Here is a 16657-nt window from a genome sequence, read left to right as displayed (position 1 = left end):
GCTTGCATCTATATGATGATGTGGTTTTCTGCACGGAGTTACTTCCGCCTAGGTGTTTCCCTGTGACTGGAAGTTAAGTTTAAACTGATCCGCCCGATACAATACTGGAAATATTACGGCTATGATAGTCTATCTTTCCTTCTCCTCCGAAGAGTGTTTGTCAGAGATATTCGCCACGGAACAGCACAGTTAAGTTATTTAGCAGGCTAACTAGCCACCTCCTTACTGCAGGTGTTTGTCTATGCTACAGGGAATGGGAGAATGGATTGTCTATGTGAAATAATTCACTGTCTGGTTGGATTGGCAGTGGCTGCTTTGATCGTGGTAAGTGGTACACTTGCTACAGTATTTGTCTAACAGGTAATGGTGTGTATGTCAAAGTCTTGTTGTTCAGGTTACTGAGCTGTCAGAATGAGTGAGAGGGCACTTCTGTGTGCATCCATCCAATCAATCAATCAATCAATCAATCAATCATAGCTTTGAATACTATGTAATATGCCTAAATGTCTTTGTTTACATATTGACAAGAATATAGAATCAACGGAACCAAAACGGACAGACGGAACAATCTAGAACCTGATTCTTAACTCTGTTGTGATTGAATTTGACAGGTGCTGCTGGTAGCCCACCTGACTGCCGGGATGGTGGACCTGAAACGCCATGAGAAGGAGACGTTGTTCCCGACCGCGACTGGAGAGAAGGAGCCCTTCCCCAGCCTTCATGACCCCAGCTCCCTGGAGCTGTCTGTAATAGTGCCTGCCTATAATGAGGAGCTACGAAGTGAGTCACAGACGGGCAGATAGATAGACAGAAAGCTCTCTGGTAGTGCCTGCTCACCACGAGGGGCTAGAAGTGGGTGGGCAGACAGATAGACAGAAAGCTCTCTGGTAGTGCCTGCTCACCACGAGGGGCTAGAAGTGGGTGGGCAGACAGATAGACAGAAAGCTCTCTGGTAGTGCCTGCTCACCACGAGGGGCTAGAAGTGGGTGGGCAGACAGATAGACAGAAAGCTCTCTGGTAGTGCCTGCTCACCATGAGGGGCTAGAAGTGGGTGGGTGGGCAGACAGATAGACAGAAAGCTCTCTGGTAGTGCCTGCTCACAACGAGGGGCTAGAAGTGGGTGGGCAGACAGATAGACAGAAAGCTCTCTGGTAGTGCCTGATCACAACGAGGGGCTAGAAGTGAGTGGGCAGACAGAGGCATACACACACGCATTTCCCCTGAACATGTTTCCTCTTAGGAGTTAAAGGTGGATGAGACAGTAGGATCATATTCAGCGCTAGCCTTGTAATAACAGACTGTAACAACAGACTGTAATAACAGATTGTAATAACAGCTTGCAATAACAGCTTTCATTGCCTTGCAGCTAGTGACTAGAATCAATCTTGGCTTCAAGGCTTTTTTTTTCCCTATTTATACCTGGGACAGACTGCGTTCACACAGGCAGCCCAATACTGATAATTTATCACTAATAATTAGTATTTTGACCATTCAGATCAGCTATTTCAATTGAGCCAAATATCAGAATTGGGTTGCCTGTGTAAACGCAGCCGTAGACTACATATGTGTGACCTGGTATATGTATTTTGCGGTTGCAGTGCCTGTGATGATGGAGGAAGCTATGGGATACCTGGAGAACAGACAGGTGAGTGGCCACTCCCACTGTTAGGAATGAAAGCAAAATATGATCATGGAGGGACAGTGTGTGCAGGATTTTGTTCCTAATTAGTCCTTTTGACCAATCAGATCAGCTCAGAAAAAGATCTCTGGTAAAAAAAAGATCTGATGTGATTGGTGAAAAAAAACAATTAGTGGAAAAAATATTAGAATTTGGCTGCCTGTGTAAACACAGCCTTTTTAGTTGATAAATTAATAATGACTGTTACATTGTGAAGTCAACAACCGGCGGTGAAAATCATTATTCTGTCATTGTTCAAAGTAGCCACCAGATGGCAGTAATGATTTACAATTAATGTGTTGGTGGTTGACCCATCCCCTCTTTTTAGTTAGTTTCAATGTTTTCCTTTATGAAATTGCAGACTGCAAACACTCTCTGAAATACTTGATGTTAACCGACTAAAATAATCCAGAGACAGATTATATTTAATGTGACTAAAATAATAAATATTGATACGATCAAAACAAAGAATATATTAACAAAATGTTGATGTTCTTTTTCTTTCTCGTTGTCTCTCTCTCTCTCTCTCCTGTCTCTCTCTCCTGTCTCTCTCTCCTGTCTCTCTCTCCTCTCTCTCTCTCCTGTCTCTCTCTCCTGTCGCTCTCTCTCTCGCTCTCTCTCCTGTCTCTCTCTCCTTTCTCTCTCTCCTTTCTCTCTCTCCTGTCTCTCTCTCATGTCGCTCTCTCTCTCGCTCTCTCTCCTGTCTCTCTCTCCTCTCTCTCTCCTGTCTGTCTCTCTCCTGTCTGTCTCTCTCCTGTCTGTCTCTCTCCTGTCTGTCTCTCTCCTGTCTGTCTCTCTCTCTCTCTCCTGTCTCTCTCTCTCTCTCCTGTCTCTCTCTCTCTCTCCTGTCTGTCTCTCTCTCCTGTCTCTCTCTCTCCTGTCTCTCTCTCTCCTGTCTCTCTCTCTCCTGTCTCTCTCTCTCCTGTCTCTCTCTCTCCTGTCTCTCTCTCTCCTGTCTCTCTCTCCTGTCTGTCTCTCTCTCCTGTCTCTCTCTCTCCTGTCTCTCTCTCTCCTGTCTCTCTCTCTCCTGTCTCTCTCTCTCCTGTCTGTCTCTCTCTCCTGTCTCTCTCTCTCCTGTCTCTCTCTCTCTCTCTCTCTCTCTCTCTCTCTCTCCTGTCTCTCTCTCTCTCTCTCTCAATTCAATAAAATTGACTTTATTTATACATGAAAATAAATAAAAATGTTGGGACCAACAGCAATAATAATAATAGTAGTAGTGGACATGGGATTACCATTAACAACAACTACAATATTAATGAGAACAACAATACATTAAAGCAATAGTAGTAGACCAGTGTCAACATGACTGAGAAGACACATGACCTGGTAGTAGACCAGTGTCAACATGACTGAGAAGACACATGACCTGGTAGTAGACCAGTGTCAACATGACTGAGAAGACACATGACGTGGTAGTAGACCAGTGTCAACATGACTGAGAAGACACATGACCTGGTAGTAGACCAGTGTCAACATGACTGAGAAGACACATGACCTGGTAGTAGACCAGTGTCAACATGACTGAGAAGACACATGACCTGGTAGTAGACCAGTGTCAACATGACTGAGAAGACACATTACGTGGTAGTAGACCAGTGTCAACATGACTGAGAAGACACATGACGTGGTAGTAGACCAGTGTCAACATGACTGAGAAGACACATGACCTGGTAGTAGACCAGTGTCAACATGACTGAGAAGACACATGACCTGGTAGTAGACCAGTGTCAACATGACTGAGAAGACACATGACAAGGTATGAAAGATAAAACAAAACAAGATGGGAAATATTATCGACATTACTTTGCACTTTTCACTGGCTGTCCCTCAGGTTGTGTCCCTCAGATTGTGTCCCTCAGGTTGTGGCAGGGGGACACATATTTGGCTGCCAAAACTGCACATTTTGGCTTTTCACCTAATAAATATTCAATTTTTTTCTTTATTTTTTTTTATAGTTTCAAATTCTTTGTATTGAATTATAACTTTGGGAAATAAATATTCTCTTAGGTCTGAGTATTTGTCACAGTGTAATAGGAAATCTCTCTCTCCCTACAGAAACAGCAGCCGTTGTTTACCTATGAGGTCATTGTGGTGGACGACGGCAGCAGTGACCAAACAACAGAGGTACCACCGTGGTGTTGACGATCTGTTATAAACACTGTTGTTGTTGTTGTTGACAGCTATTTGTCTTTCAGAAATATTGTTCCTCCATATAAAATGGTAGAATCGGACCCCGTTTTCGAGGGTTTGTAAGAGAGTAATAGTTTTTAACGTGTTGGCCCCAGGGTGTCTCACAGGTATAGGTAAAATAGTAACGTGTACGTATTGGCGTTGTCCTTCCCAGGTTGCCTTGCGGTACACCAGAAAGTATGGCGCAGACAAAGTCAGAGTCCTGACCCTGGTGAAAAACCGAGGGAAAGGAGGGGCCGTCAGGATGGTGAGACACACACACACACACACACACACACACGATGGTGAGAGCTCTGCTTGTAAATTTAGAGATACACAATATACATATATTTAATTCTATATCTCTGCTCACTGCCACATTTAAAATAAGGTTATAATCTTGAATGTAGTAACTCCGTACTGGACAGAACACTGCCTTTGACAACAGAACGCCATTCATCACAACTGTCACATTCAACTTAGAATTATGTGTCTGCGTGTGTCTGTGTGTGTCTGCGTGTGTCTGTGTGTGTGTGTGTGTCTGTGTGTGTGTCTGTGTGTGTGTGTCTGCGTGCGTGCATGTGTCTGCATGCGCGTGTGTCTGCGTGCGTGTGTCTGCGTGCGTGTGTCTGCGTGCGTGTGTGTCTGCGTGCGTGTGTGTCTGCGTGCGTGTGTGTCTGCGTGTGTGTGTCTGCGTGTGTGTGTGTGTGTCTGCGCGTGTGTGTGTGTGTGTGTGTGTCTGCGTGTGTCTGCGTGTGTGTGTGTCTGTGTGTGTCTGCGTGTGTGTGTGTGTCAGGGTACTCTGAGTTCCAGAGGGAAGCTGATATTGATGGCGGACGCGGACGGAGCCACTAAGTTTGCAGACGTGGAGAAGGTGGAGGCCGGCCTTCATGACGTAAACATCAAACCAGTGGGTGTTATGATTCTAGCTTTATGTTGTCTAGAATATAAATGTCATTTCCCTGACTAGGCTATCTAATGTTTCTGTTTTGACCAGAGTCCTGTTCTACCAATCAGGTTTGACGAGTTAGCCAGGTAGCTTTGGTCAACTCTTGAGTTCAACTCAGGATAACCCTGTACCATGAAAGTGGCTCATCTTTTAGCCAGGGATGTTTCTATGGCAACGAATCCTTCAGAATGAACCTGCTCTGGGTGCTGACTGACTCAGGGCTAACTCTGTTTATCCTGAATGAAGTGTCTGAGCCACAAGTTGAGGACCAATGAAATCAGATTCCCTCCCTCTCACAGAGATATTATCATCGTTAAGATGACTGATTCACATGTTTTATTCATCAAATGTTTTTTTATGTGTAAAGAAATTATAACGTTAAAATACCAATCATGTGGTCTCCTGAGTGGTGCAACCATCTAAGGCATCTCAGTGCCAGAGGCGTCGCTACAGACCCGGGTTCGATCCCAGGCTGTATCACAACTGGCCGTGATCGGGAGTCCCACAGGGCGGCGCACAATTAGCTGAGCGTCGTCCGGGTTAGGGGAGAGTTTGGCCGGGGGGGGGGGGGCTTTACTTAGCTCACCGCGCTCTAGCATGCAGGTTTCCTCCGACACATTGATGCAAGAGGCTTCCGGGTTAAGCGTGGTGTTAGGAAGCCTGGTCTGGCGGGTTTCAGAGGCAGTGTGACTTGACCTTTGTCTCCCGACCCTGTTGGGGAGTTGCAGCGATGAGACAAGATTGAAATTGGGGAGAAAAAATGGGTCAAAAAATAACTATCACATTTTACTAAGGACACCATCTGCTTTCCCAACTACGTTTTACAATGAGATTGTATTTTGATATTTGCGACGGGCAAAGTAATAACCTGCTGAATTTGCAAGATAACTTTTTGGCACAAATGAAACTGTGGCTAATGACACGTCCGTGGATTGATGTTTCGGCATTGTCTCAATAAAGAGTTTGGCGTTCAACTAGCCATGTGTGACATGCACGCTCAGTTCCAAGTCTGCTAGAATTAATGGGAGACGTAGCAAGCAATATCTACTGTCGTAGTACGGATGAAGCCTGAGCTCGAATGTTAAACTGAAGCGGAAGCTGTCTAGTGGAAGCTGGTTAACTGAAGCGGAAAGCGGAAGCTGGCTAACTGAAGTGGAAGCTGTCAAACTGAAGTGGAAGCTGTCAAACTGAAGTGGAAGCTGTCAAACTGAAGCGGAAGCTTGCTAACTGAAGCAGAAGCTGGCTAACGGAAGCGGAAGCTGGCTAGCTGAATCTGGCTAACTGAAGCGGAAGCTGTCAAACTGAATCGGAAGCTGGCTAGCTGAATCTGGCTAACTGAAGCTGAAGCTGGCTAGCTGAATCTGGCTAACTGAAGCTGAAGCTGGCTAACTGAAGCGGAAGCTTGCTCTGGTCTATTGACTTCATTCGCGGATTACAAAGGAAAACCAGCCACGTCACGGACACCGACGTGTTGCTCCCGGACAAGCTAAACACCTTCTTCGCCCGCTTTGAGAATAACACAATGCCACCGACGCAGCCTGCTACCAAAGACTGTGGGCTGTCATTTTCCGTGGCCGACGTGAGTAAGACATTTAAGCATGTTAACCCTCGCAATGCTGCCTGTCCAGACTGCATCCCTAGTCGATTCCTGGAGTGGCTGAAGTGTTTACGGAAATATTCAATCTCTCCCTATCCCAGTCTACTGTCCCCACATGCTTCAAGATACCCACCATTGTTCCTGTACCCAAGAAAGCGAAAGGTAACTGAACTAAATTACTATCGCCCCGTAGCACTCCCTTCTGTCATCATGAAGTGTTTTGAGAGGCAAGTTAAGGATCATATCACCTCTACCTTACCTGACACCCTAGACCCACTTCAATTTGCTTACCGCCCCAATAGATCCACAGACGCACTGCATACTGCCCTATCCCATCTGGACAAGACGAATCCCTATATAAGAATGTTGTTCATTGACTACAGCTCAGCCTTCAACACCATAGTACTATCCAGGCTCATCATTTAGCTTGGGGCCTTGGGTCTGAACCCCACCCTCTGCAACTGGGTCCTGGACTTCCTGACGGGCCAACCCTAGGTGGTTAAGTTAGGAAATAACACCTTTTCTTTGCTTATCCTCAACACAGGGGCCCCACAAGGGTGTGTGCTCAGCCCTTTCCTGTACTCCCTGTTCACCCATGACTGCGTGGCCACGCACCCCTCCAACTCAATCATCAAGTTTGCAGACGACACAACAGTAGAAGGAAGGCCTGATTACCAATGATGACGAGACAGCCTACAGGGAGGAGGTGAGGGCCCTGGCAGAGTGGTGCCAGGAAAATTACCTCTCCCTCAACGTCAACAAAATGAAGGAGCTGATCGTAGACTTCAGGAAACAGCAGAGGGGGCACGCCCCTATCCACATTAACAGGACCGCAGTGGAGAAGGTGAAAAGCTTCAAGTTTCTTGGCGTACACATCATTGACAATCTGCGCCTCTTCAACCTCAGGACGCTAAAGAAATTCTGCTTGGCACCTAAGACCCTCACAAACTTTTACAGATGCACAATTGAGAGCATCCTGTCGGGCTGTATCGCCGCCTGGTACGGCAACTGCACCGTCCTCAACCGCAGGGCTCTCCATAGGGTGGTACGGTCATCCCAAAACATCACTGGGGGCACACTGCCTGACCTCCATGACACCTACAGTACCCAATGTCACAGGAAACAAGCCAAAAAGATCAGGTGCATCAAAGCTGGGACCGAGAGACTGAAAAACAGCTTCTATCTCAAGGCCTTCAGACTGTTAAACAGCCATCATTGGGCGGCTTCCACCCGGTTACTCAACCCTGCACCTTAGAGACTGCTGCTCTACGTACATAGATATGGAATCACTGGTTACTCAACCCTGCACCTTAGAGGCTGCTGCCCCATATACATAGACATGGAATCACTGGTTACTCAACCCTGCACCTTAGAGGCTGCTGCCCTATATACATAGACATGGAATCACTGGTCACTTTAATAATGTTTACATACTGCTTTACCCATCTCATATGTATATACTGTATTCTATTCTACTGTATTTTAGTCAATGCTACTCTGACGTTGCTCATCCTAATCTTTATATATTTCTTAATTCCATTCTTTTACTTTTAGATTTGTGTGTATTGTTGTGAATTGTTAGATATTACTGCACTGCTGGAGCTAGGAACACAAGCATTTAGCTACACCTGCAATAACATCTGCTAAACATGTGTATGTGACTAATAAAATGTTGATTTGATTTCAATGGGACTTTCTGTATATCTCCCGGTTAAATAACGAAAAGCTTGTGTGTTACAGGAGAACATGGCTATATCCTGTGGGTCCAGAGCACACCTGGAGGAGGAGGCAGTCGCTTCGGTACACTCTCTCTCTCTCCCATCTCTCTCTCTCTCTTTCACCCATCTCTCTCTCTCTCTTTCTCCCATCTCTCTCTCTCACTCACTCACCCACTCTCTCACCTAAGTAACCCTGTGATGAAATGCATAGATGCCCCAAAAAAAACAACACACCAAGGTCTTGTAGATTGATTTGTTTTGTTTGTGTTTCCATGGTAGCGGTCCATGTTCCGTACGTTCCTGATGTATGGGTTCCACTTCCTGGTTTGGTTTTTCTGTGTGCGAGGCATCAAGGACACACAGTGTGGCTTCAAGCTCTTCACCCGTGAGGCCGCCCTCAAAACCTTTTCCTCCCTACATGTGGAGCGATGGTAAGGTCCCCCCCAAACGCTAACTTAACCGCTCACCCAATACCAAAATGTATTGGTGTTTACCTCGTATTGTATTCTACTTAGTTAAAATAATTATCCTCCCTGCACGTGGAGCGATAGTAAGGTCTCTCTCTTTCTTATACCAACGTTTACCTGCTATAAGAAATTCTATAATAACGGGGTAGTTGTAGTTCTATTCTAACCCCTTCAAAAACTTATCTGAAGGAGCAAATTTGACCTCACATTATATTTGCAAGTTGTGAATAATGGTTATTACATAGTAATTAGATGGCTTAATTTAAACAAGGAAACGTATGGGGAAAGTGCAAGACCTTGTCTCTGGCGCAGTGGTACGGTCTCATTTTATGAGACCACTAACTCACAATAACTACAACTTGAATTTGAATGGAGCAATGGTACGGTCACTCTCTCTGGACGAGACCATTAGCAACACAATCTGTACTTCCAATAACTACACTTTGAATGAACGGTGCGCTGGTATAGTCTCTCTAAACAACTTGATCATGACGGAAAACAAAAGTTTACTAGTCAAGGACTGAATATGGTGTGATACTGTTCCACAGGGCCGTTGTTGTTGTTGTCGTTGTTGTCGTTGTAAAAACATTGTAACTAGAATGTTCTACTGTTCCACAGGGCCTTTGACGTGGAGCTGCTGTATATCGCTCAGTGCTTTAAGATACCCATAGCCGAGGTGGCCGTCAACTGGACTGAGATAGAAGGTAAGTCTGTCAACTAGACTGAGATGGGTGAGTCTCTCACACTTAAACATACACCCTAGCGTTGAATATTTCCCCGGTATTTTAAAAATGTTGCATCCCGAGAAGATGTAACTTTTCTCCCGGTTAATCCTGTATTTTCCGACAAAACCGGGATTGTCATTCTAAAGCAGATAACTGTCTAGATTTTATTAGAGCTTTGATCAGCATGAACATTCTAACCTGATGCTACCCGACTCTGATTATCCCTACATTAAAGATATTTAATGATCCCTACATTAAAGATATTTAATGAGCCCTACATTAAAGATATTTAATGATCACAAGCCCATAAAAGCCAAAATAATTGTGCTGTTATCCAATAGACCTACATATAGCCTCTTGGGTAAATGAATGAAACTAGCTCCAATAGGCTAACGTTTTTGAGTGTAAACTGTATTATTGTACTGTATTGAATTATACTGTATTATATAGACTGGAATTACGCTTCTCATTCAAACCAGGAAGCTGGGAGAGAACGTGATTCTGGTGCAGGACGTGGCAAATTAGATTTTAATTTTGAAATATAATAGGGCCTATTTTTTTTTTTTTTTTTTTATTTAATTAGTAGGCTGACTCATATCTTTTTCATAATATTTCCCATAATGCTATTAGCTACGTCCTCTTTCTCTCGTTGCTTCATTCTTTCCTTGCTTTCAACTGTTTCGTCGTCCTCATCTTCATCATTCCAATGACATCCTTGAATAATATTTGGACTCGAATGAGATGCAGACGGCGATCACTCCTCTTCACGAAGATTGAACGGTATTTTTAACAAATACCTGTTACATACCCTAATGCCATCACACGTTCACTCCTCTTACAAACTACCTGGCCTGTGGCCGTGAGTTCTATTGGCTGCTGTATTCAACATTCGGCAAACAAGAACTTGCGTCCCTCTTCCAATAGTCTATGAGTATAAGAAATGTCCAGCAAGCTGTTCTAGTCTAGTCTAGGAACACGAAGGAGAGGGCCCAGTGGGAGCTCAGGTGTGTATTGCACAAGAGGCCGAGGCTATAAGTTCGAAGCTTAGCTTAGCCCATGCATAACCCATCATTCACAACAACAACAAAATGTTTAACATGACGAGATGATGCATTCATACTGAAATGTGCTGTCTATCCTCACCCTGAGTGCCTGTCTATCCTCACCCTGAGTGCCTGTCTATCCTCACCCTGAGTGCCTGTCTATCCTCACCCTGAGTGCCTGTCTATCCTCACCCTGAGTGCCTGTCTATCCTCACCCTGAGTGCCTGTCTATCCTCACCCTGAGTGCCTGTCTATCCTCACCCTGAGTGCCTGTCTATCCTCACCCTGAGTGCCTGTCTATCCTCACCCTGAGTGCCTGTCTATCCTCACCCTGAGTGCCTGTCTATCCTCACCCTGAGTGCCTGTCTATCCTCACCCTGAGTGCCTGTCTATCCTCACCCGGAGTGCCTGTCTATCCTCACCCGGAGTGCCTGTCTATCCTCACCCGGAGTGCCTGTCTATCCTCACCCGGAGTGCCTGTCTATCCTCACCCGGAGTGCCTGTCTATCCTCACCCGGAGTGCCTGTCTATCCTCACCCGGAGTGCCTGTCTATCCTCACCCGGAGTGCCTGTCTATCCTCACCCGGAGTGCCTGTCTATCCTCACCCGGAGTGCCTGTCTATCCTCACCCGGAGTGCCTGTCTATCCTCACCCGGAGTGCCTGTCTATCCTCACCCGGAGTGCCTGTCTATCCTCACCCGGAGTGCCTGTCTATCCTCACCCGGAGTGCCTGTCTATCCTCACCCGGAGTGCCTGTCTATCCTCACCCGGAGTGCCTGTCTATCCTCACCCGGAGTGCCTGTCTATCCTCACCCGGAGTGCCTGTCTATCCTCACCCGGAGTGCCTGTCTATCCTCACCCGGAGTGCCTGTCTATCCTCACCCGGAGTGCCTGTCTATCCTCACCCGGAGTGCCTGTCTATCCTCACCCTGAGTGCCTGTCTATCCTCACCCTGAGTGCCTGTCTATCCTCACCCTGAGTGCCTGTCTATCCTCACCCTGAGTGCCTGTCTATCCTCACCCTGAGTGCCTGTCTATCCTCACCCTGAGTGCCTGTCTATCCTCACCCTGAGTGCCTGTCTATCCTCACCCTGAGTGCCTGTCTATCCTCACCCTGAGTGCCTGTCTATCCTCACCCGGAGTGCCTGTCTATCCTCACCCGGAGTGCCTGTCTATCCTCACCCGGAGTGCCTGTCTATCCTCACCCTGAGTGCCTGTCTATCCTCACCCTGAGAGTTGATGATTGATCATGCAGATAGCAGAGATTAGGCCATGACCCGTAGAGAAGACAGATTTTAGACATGGCGTTTTAATTTAACAGTTCTGTTTCACGGCATGCTGCTCATATAAATCATTTATTAGAATTGACCGGTTTCTCACAGTTATTTATCCCGGGAAAAGGGAGCGTGTTTGTGTGGGGAAATCTCAGTAACCCGGTTACTGCTATTCAACCCTAATACACACACACACACAACTGGACTGAGGGAGGTGAGTTTTAAGGTGGATAATCAGTAGTGTCCAATTCAGTCTTACGTACTGTAGCTTCGAGTTTTAACCTAATCAAACCTGTCTGGGCTGTTTGGGTCGTTTGATTTTATTCACGTAGGCCTGAAACATGACTTTCTCACAGCAATGTGCTGTACAGTTCTGGAGTGCAGCGGTAACACCCAGACCAAACATGCCCCCACGGTGACCGGGGTTCGAGCCTCGGATCTTCCCCCCCCTCACTGTTAACCAGTCTCCCGACTCTTCACTGTACTGTCATTTTAAAATGAGAGAAATACGTAAGTAGATTGGATGTGTTTTAGTGTCTCGGATGTTTCCAGTCGTGGGCTACTGGTTAACTAATATGGTAGTGGTTTCTACCTAGTGACGTTATCGTAACTGGTTAAAAAGCTGGTGGCAGTTTGGAGCTGGCTAATGATGAGTAGAGACCTGCTGTTATAGTACATTATAATGTGTTATAAGGTTATAACCCATCTTAACCGCTAGGCTGCCTGCTGGCTTGAGGTGTTATAAGCTGGTTATGTGGTATAATGAAGCTATAAGGCCCGAGGGGGTGGGGTATAAGGCCCGAGGGGGTGTGGTATAAGGCTTGAGGGGGTGGGGTATAAGGAAGCTATAAGGCCCGAGGGGGTGGGGTATAAGGCCCGAGGGGGTGGGGTATATATATCCCACCCCGAGGGGGTGGGATATATGACCAATATACCACAGCTAAGGGCTGTTCTTCTTAAGCATGAGGCAAAGTGTTCGACCTGGATACAGCCCTTAATGTGTTACGTGTTGTTGTAGGGTCCAAGCTGGTGCCAGTGTGGAGCTGGCTACAGATGGGTCGAGACCTGGTGTTCATCCGCCTGCGTTACATCACCGGTGCCTGGAGACTGGAAAGCCCTCGCAAGACCGACTAGAGCCAATCACATCAGCCCTCGCACAATGAGACAGCCCTCCGATTGGACAGATGAACTTCCTCGTTGGACGGGATTACCGTGAACTCAGTTGTGGGCTGCGGCTCAATAGTCTGATGTGGCTTGCTCTCCTTGTGTCCTCCCCTTCAGCTGCACTGATCTGAACTAGCAGGCCAGGTGAAAGCATTGAAGAGGATGCCTACTGGGAGTTTGTTTTCACCTGTTCAGCTCTTTAAGGTCCTCTGCAGATTGAGGAGGGGAAGCTATTTTTAGACTATTGAGATTTTGGCGGCGGCAGGGTAGCCTAGTGGTTAGAGCGTTGGACTAGTAACCGAAAGGTTGCAAGTTCAAACCCCTGAGCTGACAAGGTCGTTCTGCCCCTGAACAGGCACTTAACCCACTGTTCCTAGGCTGTCATTGAAAATAAGAATTTGTTCTTAACTGACTTGCCTGGTTAAATAAAGTTTTTAAAAAATGTGTCAATGGGAGGGCTATGTTCTCTTTCGAACATTGCCATTGGCTGAGAAATCTTTAGATGATTGTCGGTCTGTCCCGCCTATTGCCAGGTTCAGAATACTCGTTTCTTTCCTTCACCTGAAAAAGGGTTTGTGGTGTCCGTGGTAACATGCACATGCCGTTGCCACGGTTTCAGATACACTCACCACATGATCAATCCATGTACCATGTTACTCTTCTTTTTTTTTTACATTTCTGTCAAACTGTTTGGGTGGATGAAGAGGAATGTTGACTGAGGGATCAAATGGATCATGATTTTGGTTAGGTAAAATGGAAGGTGTCATTTTCAATGAGGGTTATTGGTTGTATATGTATGTCTGTAATGTAGAAGGATGGACTGAAACAAATTAAATGAAAATCAGCTCTAATGATTGATGTTTTTTTTTTTCATGTTAATTATTATCACATGTTGTAACTGGTAATGTGGCTAAGAATAAATTAAATGCAAAATATAATTCTTATAAATATCGTAGCGACCTTAACCCAACAACTTGTCAAGGGGTTAGGATCTCTTTGCATTATGGGTAAGGTGTTGGGTTGACAGTTGCTGTGCCCATTTTTGAGTCTCGTCCAGGGCTGCCCTTGGAATTCTCTACAATTGTTATTACAATAATCACCATATTGTGGAGGGGGTACCAATCCTGTAATGGTCTAAGGTGAAGTTTCCTCTGATCTTGGGTCAGTTTAACATTTCCCTGTCTTAACGATTGGGGGAGAGGGAACTGATCCTAGACCTGCACCTAGAGGAGAACACTTCTTCTCTCAGATTGTGTCCCATGTTGGCATCTTATTCCCTATATAATGCACTACCTTTTTACCACAGTACTATGGGCCCTGGTCAAAGTGCACTAGAAAGGGAGTAGTGGGGTGCCATTTGGGAAGTGCAAGCCACTTCTTTCAGTGATCTTTCCACATTGTTACAGACTTTTGGCTGATGCATTCAGATGTATTAACTCTGGTTCCCACAGCCAACCGATATTAACTCTGGTTCTCATAGCAACCCATATTAACTCTGGTTCCCACAGCAACCCATATTAACTCTGGTTCCCACAGCAACCCATATTAACTCTGGTTCCCACAGCATCCCATATTAACTTTGGTTCCCACAGCAGCCCATATTAACTCTGGTTCCCACAGCAACCCATATTAACTCTGGTTCCCACAGCAACCCATATTAACTCTAGTTCTCATAGCAACCCATATTAACCTGGTTCCCACAGCAACCCATATTAACTCTGGTTCTCATAGCAACCCATATTAACTCTGGTCCCACAGCAACCCATATTAACTCTGGTTCCCATAGCCAACCCATATTAACTCTGGTTCTCATAGCAACCCATATTAACTCTGGTTCTCATAGCCAACCCATATTAACTCTGGTTCTCATAGCAACCCATATTAACTCTGGTTCCCATAGCCAACCCATATTAACTCTGGTTCCCATAGCAACCCATATTAACTCTGGTTCTCATAGCAACCCACATTAACTCTGGTTCCCATAGCCAACCCATATTAACTCTGGTTCTCATAGCAACCCATATTAACTCTGGTTCTCATAGCAACCCATATTAACCTGGTTCCCACAGCAACCCATATTAACTCTGGTTCCCACAGCAACCCATATTAACTCTGGTTCCCACAGCAACCCATATTAACTCTGGTTCCCATAGACAACCCATATTAACTCTGGTTCTCATAGCGACCCATATTAACTCTGGTTCCCATAGCCAACCCATATTAACTCTGGTTCCCATAGCAACCCATATTAACTCTGGTTCCCATAGCAACCCATATTAACTCTGGTTCCCATAGCCAACCCATATTAACTCTGGTTCTCATAGCAACCCACATTAACTCTGGTTCCCATAGCCAACCCATATTAACTCTGGTACTCATAGCAACCCATATTAACTCTGGTTCCCACAGCAACCCATATTAACTCTGGTTCCCACAGCAACCCATATTAACTTTGGTTCCCACAGCAACCCATATTAACTCTGGTTCCCACAGCAACCCATATTAACTCTGGTTCCCACAACAACCCATATTAACTCTGGTTCCCACAGCAACCCATATTAACTTTGGTTCCCACAGCAACCCATATTAACTCTGGTTCCCACAGCAACCCATATTAACTCTGGTTCCCACAGCAACCCATATTAACTGGTTCCCACAGCAACCCATATTAACTCTGGTTCCCATAGCAGCCCATATTAACTCTGGTTCCCACAGCAACCCATATTAACTGGTTCCCACAGCAACCCATATTAACTCTGGTTCCCATAGCAGCCCATATTAACTGGTTCCCACAGCAACCCATATTAACTCTGGTTCCCATAGCAGCCCATATTAACTCTGGTTCCCACAGCAGCCCATATTAACTCTGGTTCCCATAGCAGCCCATATTAACTCTGGTTCCCATAGCAGCCCATATTAACTGGTTCCCACAGCAACCCATATTAACTGGTTCCCACAGCAACCCATATTAACTCTGGTTCCCATATAGCCCATATTAACTCTGGTTCCCACAGCAACCCATATTAACTCTGGTTCCCATAGCCAACCCATATTAACTCTGGTTCTCATAGCGACCCATATTAACTCTGGTTCCCATAGCCAACCCATATTAACTCTGGTTCCCATAGCAACCCATATTAACTCTGGTTCCCATAGCCAACCCATATTAACTCTGGTTCTCATAGCAACCCACATTAACTCTGGTTCCCATAGCCAACCCATATTAACTCTGGTTCTCATAGCAACCCATATTAACTCTGGTTCTCATAGCAACCCACATTAACTCTGGTTCCCATAGCCAACCCATATTAACTCTGGTTCTCATAGCAACCCATATTAACTCTGGTTCCCACAGCAACCCATATTAACTCTGGTTCCCACAGCAACCCATATTAACTTTGGTTCCCACAGCAGCCCATATTAACTCTGGTTCCCACAACAACCCATATTAACTCTGGTTCCCACAGCAACCCATATTAACTTTGGTTCCCACAGCAACCCATATTAACTCTGGTTCCCACAGCAACCCATATTAACTCTGGTTCCCACAGCAACCCATATTAACTGGTTCCCACAGCAACCCATATTAACTCTGGTTCCCATAGCAGCCCATATTAACTCTGGTTCCCATAGCAGCCCATATTAACTGGTTCCCACAGCAACCCATATTAACTCTGGTTCCCATAGCAGCCCATATTAACTCTGGTTCCCACAGCAGCCCATATTAACTCTGGTTCCCATAGCAGCCCATATTAACTGGTTCCCACAGCAAACCATATTAACTCTGGTTCCCACAGCAACCCATATTAACTGGTTCCCACAGCAACCCATATTAACTCTGGTTCCCATAGCAGCCCATATTAACTCTGGTTCC

At 45.7% G+C, this 16657-nt stretch overlaps 1 protein-coding gene across 2 annotated transcripts; it reads left to right on the top strand.

The window, feature by feature from the left end:
* The first annotated feature begins 5 nt into the window (after positions 1–5).
* Positions 6–13634, top strand: alg5 (ALG5 dolichyl-phosphate beta-glucosyltransferase). 2 transcript variants are annotated; one of them, XM_036968001.1, is made up of 10 exons: positions 6–188; positions 612–780; positions 1599–1645; positions 3734–3802; positions 4023–4115; positions 4644–4757; positions 8134–8193; positions 8391–8542; positions 9197–9282; positions 12638–13634. In XM_036968001.1, the coding sequence occupies exons 2-10, from the start codon at positions 642–644 to the stop codon at positions 12751–12753; spliced, it is 876 nt and encodes a 291-aa protein (XP_036823896.1). In that variant the 5' UTR covers positions 6–188; positions 612–641; the 3' UTR covers positions 12754–13634. The 2 variants fall into 2 exon arrangements, with proteins under 2 accessions (XP_036823896.1, XP_036823895.1); XM_036968000.1 differs by having other exon boundaries at positions 7–324.
* Positions 13635–16657: the final 3023 nt, after the last annotated feature.

Source organism: Oncorhynchus mykiss, chromosome Y (assembly GCF_013265735.2).
Source record: "Oncorhynchus mykiss isolate Arlee chromosome Y, USDA_OmykA_1.1, whole genome shotgun sequence".
Lineage (NCBI taxonomy): Eukaryota > Metazoa > Chordata > Actinopteri > Salmoniformes > Salmonidae > Oncorhynchus > Oncorhynchus mykiss.
The sequence above is the reverse complement of the archived record's forward strand: the minus strand, read 5'-3'. Positions and strand labels throughout refer to the sequence as shown.

Coding starts and splice junctions, on each gene's coding strand:
- alg5 (XM_036968000.1), top strand. CDS start 262: ATGGATTGTCTATGTGAAATAATTCACTGTCTGGTTGGATTGGCAGTG. Junction 4,758..8,133: donor ATGACGTAAACATCAAACCA/GTGGGTGTTATG, acceptor TGTGTGTTACAG/GAGAACATGGCTATATCCTG. Junction 8,543..9,196: donor TCCCTACATGTGGAGCGATG/GTAAGGTCCCCC, acceptor ACTGTTCCACAG/GGCCTTTGACGTGGAGCTGC.